Here is a 24,097-nt window from a genome sequence, read left to right on the forward strand (position 1 = left end):
TGTTGCATAAACTGTATTCATGCTTTTTTTTATTTTGCTGTTTATAAAAATAATAATAATAATAACCCTGATTTTTAACACACTTCACAGTACCATACATTGTGAAATCAAATTAATATATATATATATAGAGAGAGAGAGATAGAGAGTTTAATATATCATTAACTGCAAAAATGCCTTTATTTCACAGAAATGGAAACCCCAGCATTTTAATAAATCTCTTTGAAAGACAAATTAATAATACCCGGTAATTATTATAATAATAATAATAATATTAATAATAATAACAATAATAATAATAACAAAAATAATTATATAATGATAATAAAAATAACTTAGACTTTGAAGTTTGTTTTGACACAGTTTTTTTTTAAAACATTGTACACAATACAGCAATATAATGTACAAATATTACAATCATTATTTATGGTTACTTTTTCTTATTTTGAACAAGGTATGTGGTAGCAAACACAAAACACACCATTGTTCTAACAATATAAATAATAAAAGGGCACGGGTTATCCTGACCGATGCTCAAACGATGCTTGAGCTGCAAAACTGCGATCTGATCAGCTTCAAGGTCTTGATTTTGTTTTTTCAAATGGGAAAGCCAGCCTGTCAAAGAGTGTGTTCAAAAAAGCTGGGCTGTTCCTCGGCATGTTTGAGTTGAATTTTGTTGCACCTCTGCAAAGTGTTGCTGCAGCCACTAACACTTCTCTGTGCGTGATGCACATTTCTCGCCCCAGCGAATTTAAATCGCAGCCCGTTAGCATGCAATTTAGACCTTGAGAAAGACTTTTATGTTCTCATTTTAAAAAAGGTAGCGTTTAGGCCAGTGTTGCTGTATTATACGGCACTGTTAGGTTCGGAACATTTTAGATAAGACCCAACATTTCCAGAAAAACCAAGTGATAAAGTCGTGTAGAAATCCACCTGTGCTCTACATTACATCGCGGTACACAACAGCAAGGTCGCCTCAGATCAACACAGCGTTCGCCTTTGCAGTGACAAAACCTTGGGATGGTTAACCCAGCTGCTAAATAGCTGTGTCTGCTTGTAAGGATTTAGGAACAGGGTTCATGGTTCTAGCCTTTCCCCTTTCCAAAACTGTGAAGGAACAGTGACTAGCTACCCTGGCCAGCTCTAATCTCAGTCCAGCCAGCTCAAGATTAGTGCTGATCAGGGTCAAACCAATTGATACTCTGTGACAAAGCAGTTTCCAAGTTTTTGGATAACCAAAATATATGGGGTGGGGAGGGGGGTGGGAACATATAAATAATATGAATAAACAGCTGCGATCATCTGGTTTAATAAAGTGCGTGACTAATAATGCATGGTTGTGATTTGCTTGTCTTTGCAGCTGCTTCGAGAACATTCGCTCAGTGCCATTTTAATATAGCAAATGCATCGCTCATCAGGTACCTTTGGATCCAGCTTGGATCCAAGTTCTCTGACTCTGAAAGCTTCCAGCTCGTTGTTTATTACACCGATCAAGCTGATCCCTACAGCAGGCCTTCTGTAGGGATGGCTATACACAGTGAGGTCTGGAAGTCAGATCAGGAGTGATCTAGTTAGTATACAGCAATACGGGGGGGGGGGGGGGGGGGGGTACAGTTGGAACAAAAACCAGGACACTGGCTCTCCAGGACCAGGATTGGACACCCCTGCTATAAATCATGGGGGGGGACGGGGGACGACACCATGCTCTATTTCCAATCCCGGTCCTGGAGGGCTATTCCACTCCAGGTTTAACAGGTAACATGAGCAAATTAACTGCTTCAGGGTCTGGATGGAGGTTCAATTAAACGCACACAGAATAGGGTTGGAACAAAGACCAGGACTGGAACACCCAACTTTGGTCCAGGTTCCAAGGTATTTTGGGTCGTTTTTTTTTGTATTAAATGCTTTTAATAAAACGTGTTTGGTTGTTCTAACTGTCTATCAGATGTGGTTTGGGTTTCTTTGCATGCACGGTGTTTGAAGAGACTGTACCCCTGATTATAAGAAGGCAAATCACCTCTAAATAAGTATTACTCTGTTCAGCTCCTCCAATACAAAGTGTGTCCAGACTACATGGACAAACCGGCATGTTCGCAAATGCCATCGCTTTAAAAAAAAAAGGGGACAAAACTAGAATGGATTTTACTTGCAATGGTGTGGAATCCATCCAAATAGATGCTACTGCGGGGGAATGGAGATACAGAGGCAGCAGTGTGGAGTAGTGGTTAGTGCACTGGACTCTTGACCGGATACAGAGGCAGCAGTGTGGAGTAGTGGTTAGTGCACTGGACTCTTGACCGGATACAGAGGCAGCAGTGTGGAGTAGTGGTTAGTGCTCTGGACTCTTGACCGGAGGGTCATGGGTTCAATCCCCAGTGGGGGACACTGCTGCTGTACCCTTGAGCAAGGTACTTTACCTAGATTGCTCCAGTAAAAACCCAACTGTATAAATGGGTAATTGTATGTAAAAATAATGTGATATCTTGTAACAATTGTAAGTCGCCCTGGATAAGGGCGTCTGCTAAGAAATAAATAATAATAATAATAATAAAAACAGAGTCTGATAATGAACACTGTAACTGTGCAAGTGATCGCTGGCATTCTGCATTGCAATGCACTGTCCTGCAATGGTGTGCAGAGAGGCACGATGACATTATCGGAAGAGTCCTTGAAAGCTGTGTGACCCGATAGCCACTACAGAAGCAGCAGGTTCAAAATATAAAGCTCCTGCTATCGCTCAGGAAGAAAAAAGAGAAATGACCTTTTCACCCCCAAATACTGCACTGCTTTTTTTAATTTTTTCATGGGGCATTGACCCTTTAGGAGCAGAGGGGTCTCTTTGACACATCTTTAAATGACTCCCAAGCTTTCACCTGACTTGTAATGGAGGGTTGAATGCCTTCTGAGGTGATACCACAAAGGAAAGTTAAGATAGAACCTTTGGCTGATTATGTCATACAGTTGAAGGCATTAGCTGAAAAGTTTATCTGCTTGACTTCCACTTCCAAACAGCTACAACCTGATCACAAACTCCAAACAGAAAATCATGACAGCGATAGGAGCTGCTCTAGTGTAATTTGCTTGAGGCCAGTATTTAATTGCTTCCCCTTTTTATATTGTATGTCATTTAACCTAACCCCTCAATTTTCCCACAATAGGTGCACCTCAAATGTCACAGTTATTAGTTCCTCCAAGGATCAGAAAGCTTACAAAGAAAACAAATGCAAAAAAAAGTGCAATGTTGACACACATTTCATAATTCGTTATTAACAAGAATAAGTCTACAGTGTCTGATTTGTCTAATTTCTTTATACAATGTAAATATACAGAGAGAAAGAGAGAGAGAGAGAGAGAGAGAGAGAGAGAGAGAGAGAGAGAGCAGCCATTTAAATCTCACCAGGAGCGTTTTCAATCTCACCACCACAGAAAAAAAACCGAAAAAAAATGCTGATGCACTTGTCTTTTATAGAATCAATAATTTACAGTCAAACATTACAGTATGTACAAAAATCAATAGCAATACTACTACTTATAATAATAATAAAAATAATAATCTAACAAAATTCCAACCCAACAAACAGAATCGTACAAAAATAAAAACTGTACGCGAACCATTCAACTCTTTGAGGCTTTGCGTTCTTTTTTTCTTCAGAGAAAATGGCGAAAAACGAAGAAGAAATATCTGCTACAGTATTGTGTAAAATTTTTTTTTTCTTTGTTTTTTTCACCTATCCACAAACAGCGAAAGAATGCCACACTCAGAAACACGGTATGCACGACTCAACCTGTCCTGCCATTGCCAAGCTTTAAAAACAACACTTGAGTGTTAGTGCTCACTCAAGTGTGCCGCGTTCGTCACATTGAGAGAGCACACTCAAGTGTGCGCTAACACTGTTGTTTCTGATTGAGTTTTTCTGCACCTTTACATACAAGAATCTCAAGCCTTGCTGATATTTAGCAAGATGTGTGCGTGAGTTTGGCTTGTTTGTTCTTGGTTTAAATTTTCATTTTGAGATGTGCATACAATCCCTGCTTCAAACATGCGCTCCACAAGCAGTGAAAAACTATAAGGCATTGAAATAAATTGAAATAAATCCTCGCCCAGCTCTGTCTAGGCTGTGAAGCTTAGATTTGCTGCAGCATCAGCCTCGGTAGTCTAGTACTGCTTTAATGAAACTGTGAGACCGGATGGGAGACGTTGCACTGTAGCTGGTTAACAGTGAGCAGCAATCAGAATTGTTTCATGAACTCATATGAGAGCGTTTGGATAAGGATTACGTACTGAGAATAATAATGTCATTTCCCTGCTCCATCACGCTATTCAATCAATCTTCAATGAAGCGATGGAAATGTACGGTTTAAATGAAGAATTAAACTTATGATTTAGATTATTTTTCTAAAGCAAGGTGGTTTTCCTATGACTAGAAGTTTGATTGAATAACGGTATAAATAAAAAATATCAAAAAACAGGGAAATGACACAGAACACAATGCAGCACAGTCATTTCTGATTGAATCCGTCCTACAAAGAAACCAATCTGGTCTCCTCGTCTGGCAATGACTGGCATTTACGTTAAGGCTGACGTCAAAGTTAAAAAGACCCAGTGCTGTAAAATACTGTATTGCGACGGTTGGACAAAATATTGGAAACACCTGCCATATGTAACACACACTTTTTTTCTGTGACTGGGCTGTCCCTGGCACATCTGGCGAATTTGCCATATGTAAAGCAAGCACGTCAAGTTCACTCAAGAGGGCCGAGGCAACCGATGCTTGCCTGGCTAGCAGGTGCTTGGTTGGCAGGTGCTTCTGTATCCCAGATGTTTCACGAGGATGTGTCTCAAAAGTGGAGTGCAGATTTCACTTAAACGCTTGCAGTCTCCGTGTCGTCCTGGTTGGCCACGCTGACAGTGTTATGGCAGGTGTTTCAAAGGTTTTTGTCCTTTTATACCCAAAGCTGACTTAAAAGCTTCACCAAGCCTTAGTTCACATTCACACTGTGAAAAAAACAGGTGCCCTGAATGGCTTACTATTTTCAGAGGACAAGCAGGAACTGCGGATATATATATATATGTTGGATAGTGCATTGAAATAACAGCAGATAAGACATCAATATACAGCCAGCTGTGTGCACATGTATTAGAACACCCCATTGCTTCTGAAGATTTGATTTGTTGTGCCTATGAAATCAAACCACTGGAAAATCTTGGCAAATTCTTGGCAAATTGCCCAAACAGACAAAATGAGTGATTGTCTAATTTAACTGTTGACTTTAATAGGCCAAACAGGCAATTAATTATTATTATTATTATTATTATTATTATTATTATTATTATTATTATTATTATTATTATTATTAGGCAGACTCCTTTATCCATAGTAAGATAAACAGGAACACATTGCTACAAATGTTAAAATGCATGAGACATTTTTTATAGAAGTTGTTTTAGATGCCTAATTAAAGTGGTCTGACACTTTCACATATCACCGATCACTCACTTGAAAATTGAAACTCTCACGCCCAGAGGTTTTCATGCAGGCAGGTATATAAAGGGCATGCAGTAAATGACAAATCCGGAGGTGTTCTAATAGGCTTGCACACGAAGGACTGCAGCGGAGTAACAATTCGAGTCTAGAAGCAGTTTCTTGTATGGATCTTTGCTTCCATGAGGGCTCCTTCGTAACGACAGGGGAACTACACATGCAGATTGTGAAAACATCCAAGACAGATCTCCGAGCTGCGGCTGGATTTCAGTGGAAGAGTGTTTAGCAGTTCAGCTACGGCACCTGGTTTAAACACCTTGACACAGCTCTAGCACACTGAAACCCCTCATCTACCACCAGTCTGCAGGTGCTCTATAGGCAGCAAGAGTTTGGCTTAGGCAATGGAGTTCAGATGAAGTTAAAAACTGTCATCCAGGTTTAAAAGGTGCCCTTTAAAAATGACATTAATAATAATAATGATACCAAAAAAAATCTCAAGATGCTACAAGGCAATTATCAAAACGGCACACAGAATACTGGCCTTCGCAAGCTATAATTCCCCCTTGTCGTGATAATTGGAAATCAGGTGGATCCAGGAGTATCCATCCAGATTTTAACTGAAGGAACCTTCAACAGTCATGTGGACTAGCCCGGATTTATTTCAGCTTACACTGCGCTTGCTAGACCACTGCGTACCTTCGTCTTCATCATCATCATCATCATCACTTCCATGGTTTTGAATACCTATACCTGCGTTATAAAGAGAGGCCTGACCGAAAAAAATAATCTGAATAGGATTTTAGTTTTGAAATGACCATGCAACTTTTTGAAGTAATACTGTAAGTGTAGCACATTTGTCTTGAAATGTAGCTCAGAATTAATTAAAAATGTGTTTACATATACAAATACATATATATCTATATATATATATAGATATATATATATATATATATAAATAATTTACAAATTTATAGGGCACCGGGCATGGAATGGCAATTGGATGTAAATGAAAAGTGATACACTGTTTTGAATACAGACAAAACTCAAATCAAACACATGATTGCATTTCTCTCAAACACCTTGACCCATTTTCCTCCTCTTAAACTATTGCCATTTTGTGCAAAAAAATAAAATCATATATATATATATATACAAAAAGGAAGGAACAGAGGAAGACTTACTGTTGAACCTATTAGTGTTACGAAGAAGAAGGCCTAACTTCTGCATTTTTTATTCATTGCTGTTTTGAGTCTGTAAAATGTGGCAATTGGCTCTTTGAGAGAACAGCGTAACCAATAAATAAAACAGACAGCGTTCGAAAAAACAACAAATTCACCAAGAATTCACTGCTTGGCCGTCACCACAAGCGCAGGGGCTTGTGGGTAAAAAAAAGGCACGCGGCCATTTAGTATCGTAACACTCAGAATAAAGGGAGATGGGGGTTGGGAGAGGTTGCTCTGTTTGAGACACAAACGTCCAGAAACCAGTGTCTTGTCTTTATCGACCCCAGCGGTCCACACAGTCCCTTGATGGGACGTCCTTTTCCTCCCGACGGAAATGGAAGAGGCTTTTGTACTTTTTAGAATGTTTGCTTTTTTTAATTTAAAGGAAATATGTTAGAAATGGCTTTATCCCCTAGAAAAAACACCTCTTCTTTTCCAAGCTCTACGTAGTTGCAGTCCAATCCCGTTCCCCGATATATATATATATATATATGAATGTACAGAGTGTTACGTTCCAAATGGCCCCCCCAAAAAAAAGGTTTATTTTCTATTTTCTTCTTGTCTTCAGTTACTCAATTCTACCAGCAGGGCGGCGCCGACACACATTCGAAATCTACAGTTGCTGTGTAATAATGCTGTCATTGTAAATTTTTTTAGAATTGCTATTTTGTTCCCTTTTTAAAAAATAAATTATAAATGTTTCTTTTTGTTCTTTGTTTTAATAGTCGTCCCAGGGCTAGGGAGGGGGGAGGGGCGGGGGGGGGGCAAACACCCCCCCCCCCTTTTTTATAATCCCAACAGTCTCCCTTACTCCCGAACACCCATTTAAAAAAAAAAAAAAAAAAAAAAGGCCGGGCTCATGTTTCAGCGGGGGAGGATGTGTCGTTTTTTTTCTCCTCATCCTCTTCCTCTTCCTCTTCAGGACTCCCTTCCGAATGTCCGTTTTCTCCCACCACCACCACCACCACCGCCGGGCCCTGGCTCTCCTCCTGCTCCCCCAGCTGCCCCTCCCCTCTCTGGGGCGAGCAGGGCAGGTCTCCCCCCGGGTCCCGGTGGTTCTGCCCCTCTCCATCCCCGTCCTCCTCCAGGGTCAGCTCGAACTGGAATTTGTCCAGACAGGCGTCGTGCTCTCTGTCCGGGTCGTCTGGCGGTGGAGAGGGGCTCTGGGGGATCATGTTCTGGTACCAGTCCCGGTTGTCCTCCAGAGTGTCTAGGATGTCCTGCGCGTCAGGGTGCACCAGGTCCCCCCACGTCTCCCAGAGGGGGTGCACTATGTAGTCGATAAACCCCACCTGCCAGGGAGACAGAGAAGAGGTCACAAAGCAGCAACTGGGAGGAGCCACAGCCGGCAACTGCAGCTCTGGCCACCCTATTGAATGAACTCATTTTGTTTCATAAAGTCGAATGAAACCTTCTGAATAATGTTCAGTTAACATACTGAATTACACACTTGTTTTCCCATATACTTAACAGAAACACTGACAAAATGTGACAACATCTAACATGAAATACTACTCTACTACTGTTACGGCTTCCGGTACACTTTTAGCGATATCATTTTGTACTTTCTTTGATTACAGGATGTTAAATAAAAGATCTAAATGATGTTCCTATAGTTTAAATTAAACTCATATAGTTCACATAGTCTCAATCCTAAAATTCTAGGTGATGCAAAGCCACAGCTGTATTTGAATACTGTTGTCTGGAGTCTCCACAATTTCGCATGCATAAGGAAGCTGATTGCTTTCTGCACCTCTTGCAAACCCTTGCAAAATCCTGTTGAATTGTATTGCATCAATAGCCGCAGGAGGTCTCCCTGTGTTTGCTGCTGCGTACCTGCGATTTCTCCACGGAGGCGGTGTGCTTGTCGCACATGGGGCTGATCTCCATGCCCCGCTCGCGCTCCTTATCCCCCTGTCTGAAGAACTCTTCCATGATGCGGTCTGTCCACTGCCGGTACAGCTCCAGGGGCTTGGTGGGGTTGCTGAGATCGGCACAGTGCACCATGTTCCTCAGCACCTGATGCCGGGAGAGAAGAAAGCAATCTGTGATGCACGGAATTAACAATCCAAGGGGTCCCGAAATCAGGAAACCGCAGCTCCTTGTTCCCACACACCGGGATCGTTCACCAACTTCATTAGGAAACTAACTTGATGTCTGTAAATATTCAAAAAAGTTACACGCGTGTGGCTTAAACATTTATCATTAGACACAACAAATGTGGCACCTAGTTATCAACAGAAATCAGATGTTACCTAATGTTCTGGGAGAATGCTCAGGTACAGAGATGGTCTGTCGTCATGGAGAGGATTCAGGTGGCTTTTCTCGCTCGCACTCTGAAGTGCCTGTCTTATATATCTTACCTAACTGTGTGTGCGTGAAGCTGAACTCGGTGAACTCTGCTAACATATTTGCAATTATGTAAAGTGTTGAGAGTCCTAGCCTTGAATAACTGCAGTACCCCACAAATGTTCATGGAGAATCCTCTATATTCATGTGATTTTATTCCTGTGCTGGAATCACTAAAGGATGAAGTAGCGAAGGCAAGGTGACTGTTTGCAATACCAGCATGGGTTCAAACTGTGTTTCCAATTGGACTAAAACTCAATACTGTCTCTGATCATCACGCCCCCGTCACAGCCAGGATGGCGCACCTTTCAACTGGTCTCCGTAGCAACGTACCGTGTCTCCTTGACGACCGTTCACCTAAGCAGGCACTCCTCTTAGCAACCCGTCTCTCCCTAGCAACCCAGTCTCCCTAGCAACAGCTCTCCTTGACAACCGCATCACCTACAGGGCAAGGTCCTGTTGCGATTTCAAGATGACAAAACACTCTTTCCATCTCCTCTCTCAGCTCCCAGTTAATGCTGATTTAGAACTAATGCCAGGATGCCAACCCTAGTTTCAAAGACAACTACTAAGATGAGCCGTCGTCAAGCGCCAAATGATTATTTTTCCACGAATGACACATGCCGTGGCACTGCTGTCAGTTGCCGTGAATGAGTTTTCTATTCATGAATAAGATAGCAGGATGTGGTAGGTATTTAGCCCTTCAGAAAAGTTCTTATTCGGGACGCTGCTTTATGTTTCAGTTCAACAAACACGCAGAAGACAGCAGATCAGAGTAAAGCAAACCGCCCACGAAACTCCTAACGTCATGCCGTCACACACCTGTCGCCAAAGTAGCAATTACAGTCGTTTCAGTTTCTGCTGTAACGCTTGCGTGCAAAGCAGAGACATCTGGTTCAAACTCTTCCTTTTCCTTTTACAGCAGACCGCTACAATGCAAAGGTGTGTTGAAGAATTAGGGGCCGCGGGCTGAGTGTACACGCACGAAAACCGTCTGCAGACCCCTCACCTGCATCCGGTCAGTGTAGTGGTCCAGCAGCAGCCCTCCAGAGCTCGTCACCTTCTTGGTCTCCACCATTGTCTTGAGGTCAGCCAGCAGGGTCATATGCTTGGACATGTCTGTCGCCAGGACCTGACAGCGGAGGGACAAGCACATGGGAGTCTGTGATCAGTCAGAGATTTCTTAGCGATCACTTCGCTCGCTGTGATACACTTACATTTTTGCTTATATCGAAACTTGGTATTAAACTCATGCGATAGATTATTTATGAAAACACAGACTAGACAACACTACTGCATTATACATATTTTTACACTGCATTCTGTGGCCTTGCCTTTCGAGGTACCCCTGCCCATAAATTAGCTTGCAGATAGTGGAGAGGCTGACCGTAGGGAGCCATGGGCTGGGGGGCAGGATAGCTGCCCTCCCCCGTTAGAAGAAACCAAAAAAAGCAGGTGGAGGCTGGGGAGGAGGAGGTGAACTCTGATGCACAGCGCGGACGTAAAGGATTGAGGTGAGATAGAAATCCTTTCCTTGCCGATCATTGGACCTATTATTTTTTATGACAAATGATACTAGCTATTCGATTGACGATTTGATCTGGTATTGGAAGCGCCTCTCGCCCTTTCCACTCCTCCTCTACTGGCCGACTGGTCATGCCTTCTCCACTCTCCATCCTCCCATGCCCGCTCCTTCTCTTCCCTAGCCCCTCTGCGGTGGAACCAGCTACCGGAGAAACTCAGGACTGCTCCATCTCTCACCGCCTTCTGTCCCCTCCTCAAGACTCTGTCTAGACTGCATTTGTAGATCTCTTGATTCACCCCTCTTGCTCTGCTCTGGACTTGCCTGACCTCAGCACCACGTTACTGGATCCTCAGCTGATGTGCTATCCTTGCACTATTGCACTGCTAATATGCCATTGTAGATATAACTTGTTGTAATCTTATTGTACTTCAGTGGTATTATTTGCTCTTATTGAAATCAGTCTCATCCACTCAGATCTCTGCTACTGATTTTATTGTACTTTACTGCTCTTATCTGTATTGTGATATTCTGTCATGTGATTATTATTATTTGTTTATTTAGCAGACGCCTTTATCCAAGGCGACTTACAGAGACTAGGGTGTGTGAACAATGCATCAGCTGCAGAGTCACTTACAACTACGTCTCACCCGAAAGACGGAGCACAAGGAGGTTCAGTGACTTGCTCAGGGTCACACAGTGAGTCAGTGGCTGAGGTGGGATTTGAACCGGGGACCTCCTGGTTACAAGCCAGTTTCTTTAACCACTGGACCACACAGCCTCCTTGTAATGTGATACTTTGTACTGTGATATTTTGTAACAATTGTAAGCCGCCCTGGATAAGGGCGTCTGCTAAGAAATAAATAATAATAAATAACAATAATAATAATAATTAATTGCACTTGCTGTAAACGACACTGTATTTAAAATATGAAGCTTGCACTGTAACCCTGTACTGCCCTGTAACACCTGCAAGTCGCCTTGGATAAAGGCGTCTGCCAAATCTATAAACAATACAATGATAATGACAGCACTGTCGCTGGCGGTGGCCTCAGCTCGACGCAGCTCTCACCATGTCGATGACCATCTTGCGGAGGCTCTGTCGCTGCCGCTTGCTCAGGTTCTGGAAGATGTCACAGTTCTCCTCCTGCAGCAGCTTGAAGCCCACGGCCAGGTGGTGGTTCTCCAGCACCGACTCGTCGTTGTACATCAGAGCCAGCTCCGAGTCTGCAGAGAGGAAACGGCAACTTCAATGACAGCGCCACCACCAAGGCAACAGTACCGAGCCTCCCGGGACAGCGGGCAGCAAGGGCTGTGACAAAAAATCGGGCTGGCATCTCCCAGCAGCCTCCCAACTGCTGTGTCTCCTCTCAAAGCTACCGGAAAACCACAACCTCTAAAGATCCAAGCTCGAAAAAGTTTCTGCTCATTAAAGGAAAAGAGCTGTGCCTAGTAAAAGAGCAGCTGTTTCAAGGAAGTGACTTAGTGGTCTGGACTCACTGGTGTTGATCAGGAACTGGTTGGAGACCCCTGGGTGATCCACATCGTGGATTGCAGCAGCGAATAAGGCTGCCAGAACCTCCAGATCCGTGAAGACGGTCTGCAGGGAGAAGAACAAGGAGACCAACGCTAAGTCCACTGGGGGGGAGGGAGGGGCTGAAGCAATGCAGGGGCCACCAGGACAGAGAGAAGTACAACGGTCTATTTACCGCAGCGGCCAAAGGTTTTGCATCACCCTATAGACTGAACTAATCTTGCTTCATAAAGTCGAATGAAACCCGCTGAATAATGTTACCTTAACATGTTGAATTACACACCGCTTTGTAGTTTTCCATACACGGACAAAAAATGAAAAATGTGATGTTTCGAAAATCTAACATGAAATACTGTACTATTATTATGGCTTCCGGTAGACTTTTGCGATATCATTGTGTTGTTTCTTGGATTACATGATGTTAAATAAAATATCTAAATTATGTTCACATAGTTTTTTCCTTTTTTTTTAAAATTATGTCTCAATCTTAAAATTCTAGGTGATGCAAAACTTCTAGCAATAGCAGTCAAAATATATTATATATATATACACATATATATATATATATATACTAAATAGATAGATAGATAGATAGATATTTTTTTAATTTAGTGTGCCCAATTGTTTTACCCCCCCCCCCCGATTTTCTCCCCAATTTAGAATGTCCAATTTTTTTCCTCCTCACCTCAGCAATCCCCCGCACAGCTGCTGAGGAGAACTGAAGGCTCAGCGAGCGTCCTCCAATCCCACGACCGAGCCAGCTTCCTCTTCCACACCCAGGAACTCGAGAGCGGATGTCAGCGAGCTACCGCCCTCTAGAGGACAAACACTGCAGGTGTCCGCTCTGAGCTCACTGGGTAAGGCCCGCTGTAGCACGATGAGGAGAAACAGTCCCGGCTGGTTTTGCCTCCCTACCCCGCGGGAGAACCAGAGCCAATGCGACTCTCCCTTCGGAGTCCCTCTCATATAGGTTTTATTATACCAAATTCAACGGCATTGTACACCACACACATTTCAAATCGGTATGTTGTCTTATGCTCACCAAATCTGTACTCACATCGAGTGCGGGCGTGGACAGGAGGACGTGTGTGGACTGGGTGACGTCGGCAGCGTGGAGGCTGTTGTGATAGGCCACGTCGGCGTGGTAGTGATCTTCCAGGGTCATGATGTACGTGATAAACGTGTCCTCTGGGATCCTAAAGGTCTTCATTAAATCTCTCTCCTGAAAAAAAAAAATTTCAGAGGATCGACATGAATTAAAAAGCAGCCACATACCGATGAGCCCGATCTCTCCCTGTCTATCCCCAGCTCTGCGGAAGGACGCTGCAGCATCTATCTAGCGTCTGCATGTTTGCATATCTTTTGCATGCACAGGTAATGAGTTCAGTCTACGTGGTAAAGTCATTTGCTCATTCCTGCCCATTGACTTCCAGTACTGCACAACAAACACAGTTTGAGAAAAACAAGGAGGTTCGCTGGCCACACTGCTGTCCGTAAGAATCCTGTCAATGCAAACTGCAGCAGCTATTCCTGTCTATCCCAGTCTCATTAAAATGGACATAACCTCAAACTCATCCCAATAGGGATGCTCAGTTAGCGAAGCACACACACTAGGGTTAACGGGGCTGGTATTAAGGAGATTCTCTCTTTGTTACTTCCAGTTGCATCCTTGTGTGGTTTGTCTTATCATTTTAATTTAGTTTTAAGCTTTTTTTTTTTGGATCGCAGGAAGTACTGTTAATTCGAAGGTGCGTTTTCAAACTGTAGTTCTTTTGTTTTTGTCTCTTGTAATTAACAAGAGTTTCCCTTAGTAAAAGCACAGCAAAGTGTAATAAAGCACAGGAAAGCAATGCTGCAGGATTGTATGAGAGAGGTGCTTGAATCTCAGTGAACTAATCCTGAAGAAATAACTGACCCTGATCAATAAATAATAAAGTTTAGAAGCCTCCTTCCCCGGACTGTCTAGTCGGGTACCTGGAAAATGGCGAACATTATACAGCTTAGCGGTCTGTTATTGGAGAACTCGGCCACTCGGAAGATGTTAAGGCCCCACTTGTTTAAGTCGTCCAGTTCCTGGAAAAAACAAAAATTAGAAACAATTACGGGACATTTGGCTCCCTGCATTATTGCAATAGCCTTGGATAAGATGAGGACAGAGACTAAACAGGGCGCATTGAAACATAGGTCACAAGTAACACCCCTCACCTCAACTGGTAATATTATTATTATTATTTATTTCTTAGCAGACGCCCTTATCCAGGGCGACTTACAATTGTTACAAGATATCACATTATACAGATATCACATTATTTTTAAATACAATTACCCATTTATACAGTTGGGTTTTTACTGGAGCAATCTAGGTAAAGTACTTTGCTCAAGGGTACAACAGCAGTGTCACCCACCAGGGATTGAACCCACAACTCTCCGGTCAAGAGTCCAGAGCCCTAACCACTACTCCACACTGCTGCCCTAATATACTGTAGTTGTGGTGTTTTTTAACCCTCTGTTACAACTTTTAATGTAATGCATTAAGCTCTGAAAAGAACCTAGGTGGTCCTTATAAAAGCTTCCCATATTAAAAGCACAGCAAAGTGCAATAAAGCACAGTGAAAGCCTGGTAACGCATAGGGAAGCATTGTAAAGAATAGGGAGGTACTGTAAGACAAAGCCTATTAATAAACATGACAAACCAGGGTACACGTTGTTAAACGCATAGTATAACCATGGGAAAAAGTGCAAAAACACTGTGATAAACGTTTATAAAGGAGCGACCTCCACCTCACATTAAAATAAATAACTACATTTAACAGTTTAAAATACAAAATAATAGTGTTTTATCTACCTCCTTGTTGTAAGGTGGGTTTCACAATGGGGTCCAGCTCTCATATACACAGTGATACTGTATAGCGTACCGCTACGGCCAAACATTTAGGATTGTAAAACCGACATACAGTACAGCAGTATTTCATGTTAGATTTCGAAATGTCGCATTTTTCAATGTATCATGTTAACGTGACATTATTCAGCAGGTTTCATTCGATTCTATGAAGCAAAATGAGTTAATGCTATAGGGTGATGCTAAACGTTTGTGCCGGAGCTGCACAGAGGGAGCACGGTGCTGGAGCCCCTGGGGGCGGACGCTCTCACCTTGGTCAGGCTGTCCTCCTGGTCAGTCTTGACCCCGAAGCGAGGGATGCTGGAGTTGGTCAGGCTGGAGCTGTGTGTGAGTTTCTTGACACCACTGATCTGACACATGGGCTGCTGTTTCTTCTTCTTCTTCTCACGTTCCTTCTGCACGGGCGACGGGATCTCCACGTCATCATTCTGCTTGTCTGGAAACACAGAGAGGGAGAGAGAGAGAGAGAGAGAGAGCAAGAGAGAGCGAGAGAGAGAGGGCAGAGAGAGAGAGAGAGAGGGCAGAGAGAGCGAGAGAGAGCGACAGAGAGAGAGAGAGAGCGAGAGAGAGGGCAGAGAGAGCGAGAGAGAGCGACAGAGAGAGAGAGAGCGAGAGAGAGGGCAGAGAGAGCGAGAGAGAGAGAGAGCGAGAGAGAGGGCAGAGAGAGAGAGCGAGAGAGCGAGAGAGAGGGCAGAGAGAGAGAGGGCGAGAGAGAGGGCAGAGAGAGAGAGCGAGAGAGAGGGCAGAGAGAGCGAGAGAGAGGGCAGAGAGAGCGAGAGAGAGCGAGAGAGAGGGCAGAGAGAGAGACAGAGAGAGAGGAGACAGAGAGAGAGGGGGCAGAGAAGAGAGAGAGAGGGAGGGAGCGAGAGAGAGAGAGAGCGAGAGAGAGAGGGCAGAGAGAGAGAGCGAGGGCAGAGAGAGAGAGAGAGAGAAAGACAGTCCTCAATCTGAAGGTAATAATAATAATAATAATAATAATAATAATAATAATAATAATAATAATAATAATATCTTTATTTTTATATAGCGCCTTTCATAGTGGACCACCATCACACAGCGCTTTACAGAGTCACTTACAATAGGACATTGATTTAACATCTCATCCGCAGGACAGAGAACAAGGAGGTGAAGTGACTTCCTCAGGGTCACACACAGTGAGTCAGTCAGTGGCATTTGAACCGGTGACCTTCTGGTGACAAGCCCTGGACTTTAACCACTGGACCACACCCAAAACGCCACTACAATATTGATACAAATTGATACAATATTGCCAAAAGTTTTGCATCACCGTATAGAATGATCCCCTTTTGTTGCATAAAGTCGAATGAAACCTGCTGAACAATGTTACGCTAACATATTGAATTATATACCACTTTGTAGCTTTCCCTATATACTGAACAGAAAAACTGACAATAATGTGAAATACTGTACTACTATTATGGCTTCCGGTAGACTCTTAAGATATCATTTTGTAGTTTCTTTGCTTACATGATGTTAAATAAAATATTTAAATTATGTTCATATATATATATATATATAAATTATGTCTCAATATTAAATTCTACAGTGATGCAAAGCTTTTGGCCATAGCTGTATACTGAACTTCTAGTAACACATATAACAGATCATACATTTATCTAATTTCTACTATTCCCACAAAGTGTCTTTGTCCATATTGTCAGAATGCTTTACTTTATGTGCCTGTGTCTCAGACTGTGTTTTAATTTTAAAACACTTTGCTTGCAGACAAAAAAAAAAAAAAAAAAATGCACCCGGTATTTAATTGCAACCGTGAACTTTTCTACAGTGAGCTTCACGGAAAGATTCCACCTGATCTGTTCAGCCTAAAACAGGATGGCTCAGAGAACTTGCACTGCATCATATAAAATAACACAGCCCCAAAAGCGAGACTACCATGTACTGCAAACCCCTTTTTATTTGTGTCCCGTTATTGTTAGCTCATTTCTCTGTGTCCGTTAATACGCTAACCTAAAACTTCACCTCTAAGATTTATGGCACCTCATTTTTCTTAGAAACCGACAGAGACACTGAGATGGCCAGTTTCTGCAAGATGATGTGGTTTCAGCTGCTGTTCTTCTAAGAAGAGTTTCTCATTTGCACACACTACGGACTTGCACATGGATACATTTAGAAACACGCACGCACTAACCTCCGACAAGTATCGGGACAGCACTGGGACACAACGGGATAGATGGAGCTTTTGCTAAAATGCAAAATTTGCTGAAATGCTAAATTTGCTCCATTTTCTTTTCTAAGCGAATTAAAAGCTACTGATGTTTCAAAACTAGAAAGAAGTTAGAAACTTGGAGCAATGCAAACCTCGCTCAAAGTTTCAAAGCTGGAAGATAAAGAATCGCCATACAGTAAGAGAGTGCCTCATTAGATACAAACACATTTCTGCAATTGTAGGGCGTGCTTTTTGCTAAAAGAAAAAACCCCAATGACGACCAAACTAGAAATCAACAACAAAGTGTTTCAGTAAAATAGTTCTGCTGCACCCAATGTTAGCTTTTACTTTTAGTAACAGCATCCTAAAAACTCTGTAATGGAGTAAGAACACAAGAAATAAAAACTTGTAAATCTGTCCAAAGCACATTTTAGAAATCTCTTAACTAATGCAGCTAACTTTATTCTTGGGGATATGCACACAGGTATACAAACCAGCACACCAACTTTGTAATATTTAAAAAGTGCAAGAACTAGGTATTTAAAAACATCACTATGGTGTTGCTCTTACCTCTTATAGTTATTAAGGTCCTCATGCTGGCTGCACAACTGAGCAAAGTAAAATCAGCTTTTGGTTTCTCTCCCTTTCTCCCTCTCCTTCTCCACTCCCTCTCTCTCTCTCTCTCTCACACTCCCACAGGTAGAGGGTTTCTCGTTTGCTTATCGACTTATCTGTTGGTTACTGTTAAATATTCAAATGATGTTGATGGTTCATTTTCTCCAGGTATGGTGCAAGCCGATTGCTGCTCACCAGCGTGTGTCTGTGTGGCACAGAGGTGAGGATGTGGGTTCAAGCGTCCAGTGATCTCCTGGACCTCTCCTATCTAAGTCAGACCCCCATCTGACTGAAAACCTTTCCCTGTGCAGTATATAGGGCCTAGACTTAGTTAGATGTTTGTAAAACAGTTTTTATGAGTTTAAAAATGTCATTATAGGGACTGTTCCGCATTACTATCCAAAATGCGTTTGGGTTTGAAACTGTATCACTCCAACAAATACGTTTCAAAGGAGCTTCAAAAAAGTCAGTCTCTTACCAAATGCTCTTCAGTGGCAGTGGTTGCAGAAGCACAGCTACAATGGGTATGAGCCATCAGGAGAATGGTACCATACTGGTACAGATCCATCAATCACAATGGGATGAACCAACACAGACTGGCAATGCATTGTCACAGTTTATGTTCACTCAGAAATGTCTTCATCTAGACAATGTGGGGAAGCTATAGAAAAGGCCAACAAGATGCTCGGATATATTGTGAGAAGTGTTGAATTTAAATCAAGGGAAGTCATGTTAAAACTTTACAATGCATTAGTAAGACCTCACCTAGAATATTGTGTTCAGTTCTGGTCACCTCGTTACAAAAAGGATATTGCTGCTCTAGAAAGAGTGCAAAGAAGAGCAACCAGAATTATCCCGGGTTTAAAAGGCATGTCGTATGCAGACAGGCTAAAAGAAATGAATCTGTTCAGTCTTGAACAAAGAAGACTACGCGGTGATCTGATTCAAGCATTCAAAATCCTAAAAGGTATAGACAATGTCGACCCAGGAGACTTTTTTGACCTGAAAAAAGAAACAAGGACCAGGGGTCACAAATGGAGATTAGATAAAGGGGCATTCAGAACAGAAAATAGGAGGCACTTTTTTACACAGAGACTTGTGAGGGTCTGGAACCAACTCCCCAGTAATGTTGTTGAAGCTGACACCCTGGGATCCTTCAAGAAGCTGCTTGATGAGATTCTGGGATCAATAAGCTACTAACAACCAAACGAGCAAGATGGGCTGAATGGCCTCCTCTCGTTTGTAAACTTTCTTATGTTCTTATGTTCTTATTGCCGGTGATATGGTCAGTTCAGAGCTCTCGACGCTAATAGCACCTCACTGGAATGTGGTCCTGGGTTACTGCTGTGGGACGTTGGGGTCAGCAAGTGCTTTAGTTGAATTGCTAGAGGTTGTTTAACTGGTCACAGACAAGGACGGAACCTGGCCAAGTCACTCATAAAACAAACAGCGCATTGAGGGAAGTATTTTCATAAACGTTTGCATAAGGGCCTGTGGCTGTGCAGTTTGACGTCAATCGGTTTTTCTGGTTTTATTTTTTATTTCCCCCTATCTGGAGTTTAAATTAGCAGAAATACATCCGTAAAAAAGTTGGTGAATTTGCACGGTAATTTTGCAGTCCTCCCCCCTGTGCATTTCCCATATCTATACAATGCATTTCCCATAGTCTGTCATTTTTTATAATATGCTGTACCATACCTCTCTGGGATTACGATGCATACAATTTTTTATAAGCCATTAGTAATACAAATACTAAAACACATAAGATGCTTAATCCGCAGATACCTACTTAAAATTTCCAGGTTTTTTTTTTTTGCAGACTTGGACTGCATGTGTCCCAACAGGATGCTCCAGCAAGGATAAAACTTATTGTCAATTTGTTTAAAATGATCCTGTGGTGTGCATGCATCCTTCACCCTGGTTGAGATGACTATGACGCAGGACTGTGAGAGTGGGAAAGGGAAATATTTTCATAGCGTCCACCAGGGTGCAGCACAGAGCCATACTTTATTGCTACTGCAGTAAAATTATATTGGAACCTATTTTGCAGAATACAGTTCAGATGAGTCGGCCCGCCACTGGCATTATTCAGACCTGACGATTATCTTAAAACACGACGAGGCAAAGGTCAGCATGCAGCTACCGACACCAGCGCTAAGACAAGAAACCCCGCTGATCCGAAAGCAGAGGAGAACCTGAAGCAAATACAGGAGCTGCTGTGAATCCAGGTCAGTCTCTAGCAGCCGTTTAAAATCAGGAGGGACACTGGTTGTTCTGCTCCCTGCCTTTGGAACTCCATCCCAAGTCATATCAGGAATGCTGGCCTCGTCGAATCTTTTAAATCAGAATTTATAAACCACCGTCGGCTTATTTTTCAGCTGGATTGTTTGGCCAGTAGCTTTTTATTATTTTGAGTTTTTTTTTAACTGTAAAGCGTCCCGGGATGCTCTGCATGAAGAGAGCTATAGAAAAGCAAACTGTATTGTATTATATCGTAGTGCATTCGGTCTTATAAGATAAGGATTATAAGATTAGACCCCTTGTTCTTTACAAATGAACCCCTGACTATACTGCACCTGTGGTAGACGAGTATGCCTACTGCTGCTGTGGGACTCACCCAGGAAGGTGCTGGAGATGTATTCTGACACCTGGTTCCCCGACCGGCTCATCTCTGACAGGTGAGTGAGCTCCCTGTTCAGCATTCTCTTGAACTGAGGGATGAGAGAGAGAAAGAAAGAGATGTTATTAGCCATGCTTCCCAAGCACAGTCCTGGAACCCCCAACATTGAAACTCCACCAAAAACAGCCCCGAGGCTCTCACTTTGCTTTTTCTTTTATTATTATTACACTATGTAACACAATTTTTGTTCCTGGGTAGTAAGTGTTATTTCCTATTTGCTTATGCCTCAAAAGTATAGAAAATGGCTATTATTCCCCACAAACTTTGCTTTTGTGACCAGGACAGTGATATTTTGAAATTTACCTATTTCCAATGAGAAAACGGGCGAATTTGTGTCTTTTCGTTTACATAAAGTCAGAAAAAAACAACATATGCATCCAAATTAACATGTATTTATACTAAAGTAATACAAAAATGACTACAAAAGATTTAGAAGTGAGTAGTTTTTCGAGATTTACGATTATACTGTAAATCACTTTCACGAATCAGCCCCCAAATGTAGTCTCCCATCCGGTTCTCGTTATACTGTCCTTGGTAGCGGCGTTCAAAGTCCAGTATATCCAGGTGGAAGCGCTCGCCTTGCTCCTCCGAGTACGCTCCCATGTTCTCCTTGAATTTATCAAGATGAGCATCAAGGAGATGGACTTTGAGGGACATCCTACAAGAGCAGGACAGTGCTCTTGTTTTGAAACTCTCATGCACAAATCTTCCCTTAGAGACTTTCCCGAGATAACCGTGCCCATTTACCAGGCTTTACCGTCCTTCTGTGTGCTTTTACCATGGTAAGCTGAAATAAACTTTCAGAAGAAATTGCCAGCCGCCATTCCCACAGTGCGGATTTCATTAAGTGACTGGTCTCCCATTGCAAAAGATCTCAGCTTATGACCCAAACACCTCCCTGGCTTGAAATCCTGTTTAGACACTTTAAGTGCATTCTCATAAGTACACAGTTTAAGGTAACCACAGGCACGCACAGCCTCCCAGCCTTGAATGGAATGCATGCATTTCAATTGCATTGTGTAGAATTAGCACTTGCCAGAATTCAAAAGCGTTAGTTATTTAAAGAATGCTTATTATGTGAACGAGTACCTAGTTTGATATTCATGACCTGCCAAACCTTATTTTTATATTTATCCTTACCTTGATGTAACTCCATGAGACGGAGCGGAGATAGTTGATTTCAGGCATTGTGCACAACAAAAGTGACACTTTGTGAAAAAAAAAAAATATATATATATATCTATATACTGTATATATATATAGCTAAACAAGATAGGCTGAAGTTCAGACAGCAAAGATTACCTAAGTAATGTAAAACAAGCTAGCGTCCAAAAAAGGCTGGGTATGTCTGAAAAGCACAGCAGTGTTGTAAGCTAGAAAATCTATGACAATCCATTCCCAGGAATTCTGCAATGTGTCTTTGCCAGGTTTAGCAGCCCCTCTTGGTGCAATAAAGCAGAATCTCATCTCCCTCTCTCCCTCTCTCTCTCTCTCAAGCAGCTCAGCAGTGTTCTCTTGAGGCACCAGCTTGCTGTCCTCATTTTTTCACCAGAAGCCTCATTGGTCAAGCTGCAAAATTATTAAGCAGCTTCCTGTTCTCATTGGTCGAGCTCAGATCTGCTTGGCGCAACAAAACCACGGCCTCCTTTTGAACCGATAACACAAACTTTTACAGATCGACCAGACTTAACGATAAACAGACCCTTTGATCCAGCTGCAGCTTTTCCTTGTTCCTTTCACAGACATTACAGCAGCTGTTTAGCTGATGGATGTGGGAATCGATTATGAAAGGATCAAAGCAACGAGCAGCACATGTTCCTCCGATACAGCACAGCTGCAGTTTTTCGAGGAGAGCCGAGAGGCTCAATGGTTTGTCAATGGGGTATAAGCTCTTTGTCATCTACTATAGTTTTGCATCACTTAGAATTTTAGGATTGAGAGATAATTAAAAAAAAATAAAAACTATATAAACATAATTTAGATATTTTATTTAACATTATTATTTGTTTATTTAGCAGACGCCTTTATCCAAGGCAACTTACAGAGACTAGGGTGTGTGAGCTATACATCAGCTGCAGAGTCACTTACAACTACGTCTCACCCGAAAGACGGAGCACAAGGAGGTTAAGTGACTTGCTCAGGGTCACACAATGAGTCAGTGGCTGAGGTGGGATTTGAACCGGGGACCTCTTGGTTATAAGCCCATTTCTTTAACCACTGGACCACACAGCCTCCTACGCAAAACTCTACCAGAAGCCATAATAGTAGTACAGTATTTTGAAATGTCACATATTTGGACAGTTTTTCGTTAAGTATATAGTAAAACTACAAAGCGGTGTGCAATTCAACATGTTAACGTAACATTATTCAGCAGGTTTCATTCCATTTTATGAAGCAAAATTTGTTAATTCTATAGGGTGATGCAAAACTTTTGGCCACAGCTGTACAGCGACACTATACTGTATTTGTGTATGAAAAACAGTTTTTTTTTTTGTCCCGCCACATTTTAGGAGTCTCAACTCTGTGCAATTCATAACAGGATTGAAAACACACACGCACACACAAAACTCTACCCACGATTCACTCCTGCGCATTCTACAATTCACCACAAAACAGTTCAGACGAGCCCTCTGTTCCAGTGACCAATCTAATCGCGCGGAATAATCTCCATGACAACAGGCAAGGTCTCCCTAGCAACTGCATCCTCACACTCTGTCCTCAGGCAAAAAATAAATAAATCTGAAACAGTAGTCTGCTTATTTACAGATAGCAACACAGGCTGGATAGCTAGACCTGACTGTCTGGTACCCATGGCAGAATGATCCCTTAAAAATAACATCAACAACAAGCAAATACCTATCCTTTAGTTCAGTTACATTGCATCCAGCACGTTCGAAGATATTAAACTGTGCTCTGTTTGTAAATTACAATGACTACAGCTCTGGCCAAAAGTTTTGCATCACCCTAGAATGAACTCGTTCTGCTTCATAAAGTCGAATGAAACCTGCTGAATCATGTTACGTTAACATATTGAATTGCACAACGCTTTGCAGTTTTAAATATACTTCACGAAAACGTGACATTTCAAAATCTAACATGAAATACTACTGTACTGTTACGGCTTCCGGTAGACTTTTTGCAATATCATTTTGTAGTTTCTCTGATGTTAAAGAAAAGATCTGAATGATGTTCTTATAGTTATTTTTTTTATGACATCTCAATCCTAAAATCACCTTTAGGTGATGCAAAAATTTTGGCCAGAGCTGTGCAACAACAGGAAGAAAAAGCCAAAAAACATGTTCATTTTAAGGCTGAAACCAGAAATGCTCCAGGTTATGGGTGGAATTACAACAGGATCTCAACGAATAAACATTCCCTTACATAACTTTACCGCAGTTTCTGTACATGCCCGCACATTACCGCGCTTTAGCTGTGTGCTTTACTGCAGCAAAAGCATGGACTCAAAAGTGTAGTATTGAAAGAAACACAAACAGGTTCTGTATGTTCATTTGAAATATCTGGTGCTACACTAGGTTAAAGAAATCTCTGTTTGCAAGCCCTGCTTTCAGAATGGCTTGCACTTCCTGGGTGATTTCACCTGGAG

The 24,097-nt window shown here is 42.2% G+C and overlaps 1 protein-coding gene across 8 annotated transcripts in view; it reads right to left on the reverse strand.

Moving 5' to 3' along the window:
• Window positions 1-7,507: 7,507 nt before the first annotated feature.
• The window catches only part of LOC117402053 (cAMP-specific 3',5'-cyclic phosphodiesterase 4B), a 218,201-nt gene continuing 201,611 nt past the window's right edge, over window positions 7,508-24,097 (reverse strand). For 5 of the 8 annotated variants that reach the window (XM_059007870.1, XM_059007871.1, XM_059007868.1 and 2 more), the window contains 9 exons: window positions 20,431-20,524; window positions 15,262-15,446; window positions 14,086-14,184; window positions 13,154-13,333; window positions 12,078-12,177; window positions 11,650-11,804; window positions 10,065-10,187; window positions 8,543-8,725; window positions 7,508-7,998 (listed from right to left, as the gene is read on the reverse strand). In XM_059007870.1, coding sequence (XP_058863853.1) covers window positions 7,564-7,998; window positions 8,543-8,725; window positions 10,065-10,187; window positions 11,650-11,804; window positions 12,078-12,177; window positions 13,154-13,333; window positions 14,086-14,184; window positions 15,262-15,446; window positions 20,431-20,524 — 1,554 coding nt within the window. In that variant the 3' untranslated portion in view covers window positions 7,508-7,563. Of the gene's footprint in view, window positions 7,999-8,542; window positions 8,726-10,064; window positions 10,188-11,649; window positions 11,805-12,077; window positions 12,178-13,153; window positions 13,334-14,085; window positions 14,185-15,261; window positions 15,447-20,430; window positions 20,525-21,633; window positions 22,161-24,097 lie in introns of those variants that run through there. The other 3 variants (XM_059007869.1, XM_059007874.1, XM_059007875.1) reach the window with 2 other exon arrangements.

The sequence above is a fragment of the Acipenser ruthenus genome, chromosome 36, assembly GCF_902713425.1.
Source record: "Acipenser ruthenus chromosome 36, fAciRut3.2 maternal haplotype, whole genome shotgun sequence".
NCBI classification, from domain to species: domain Eukaryota; kingdom Metazoa; phylum Chordata; class Actinopteri; order Acipenseriformes; family Acipenseridae; genus Acipenser; species Acipenser ruthenus.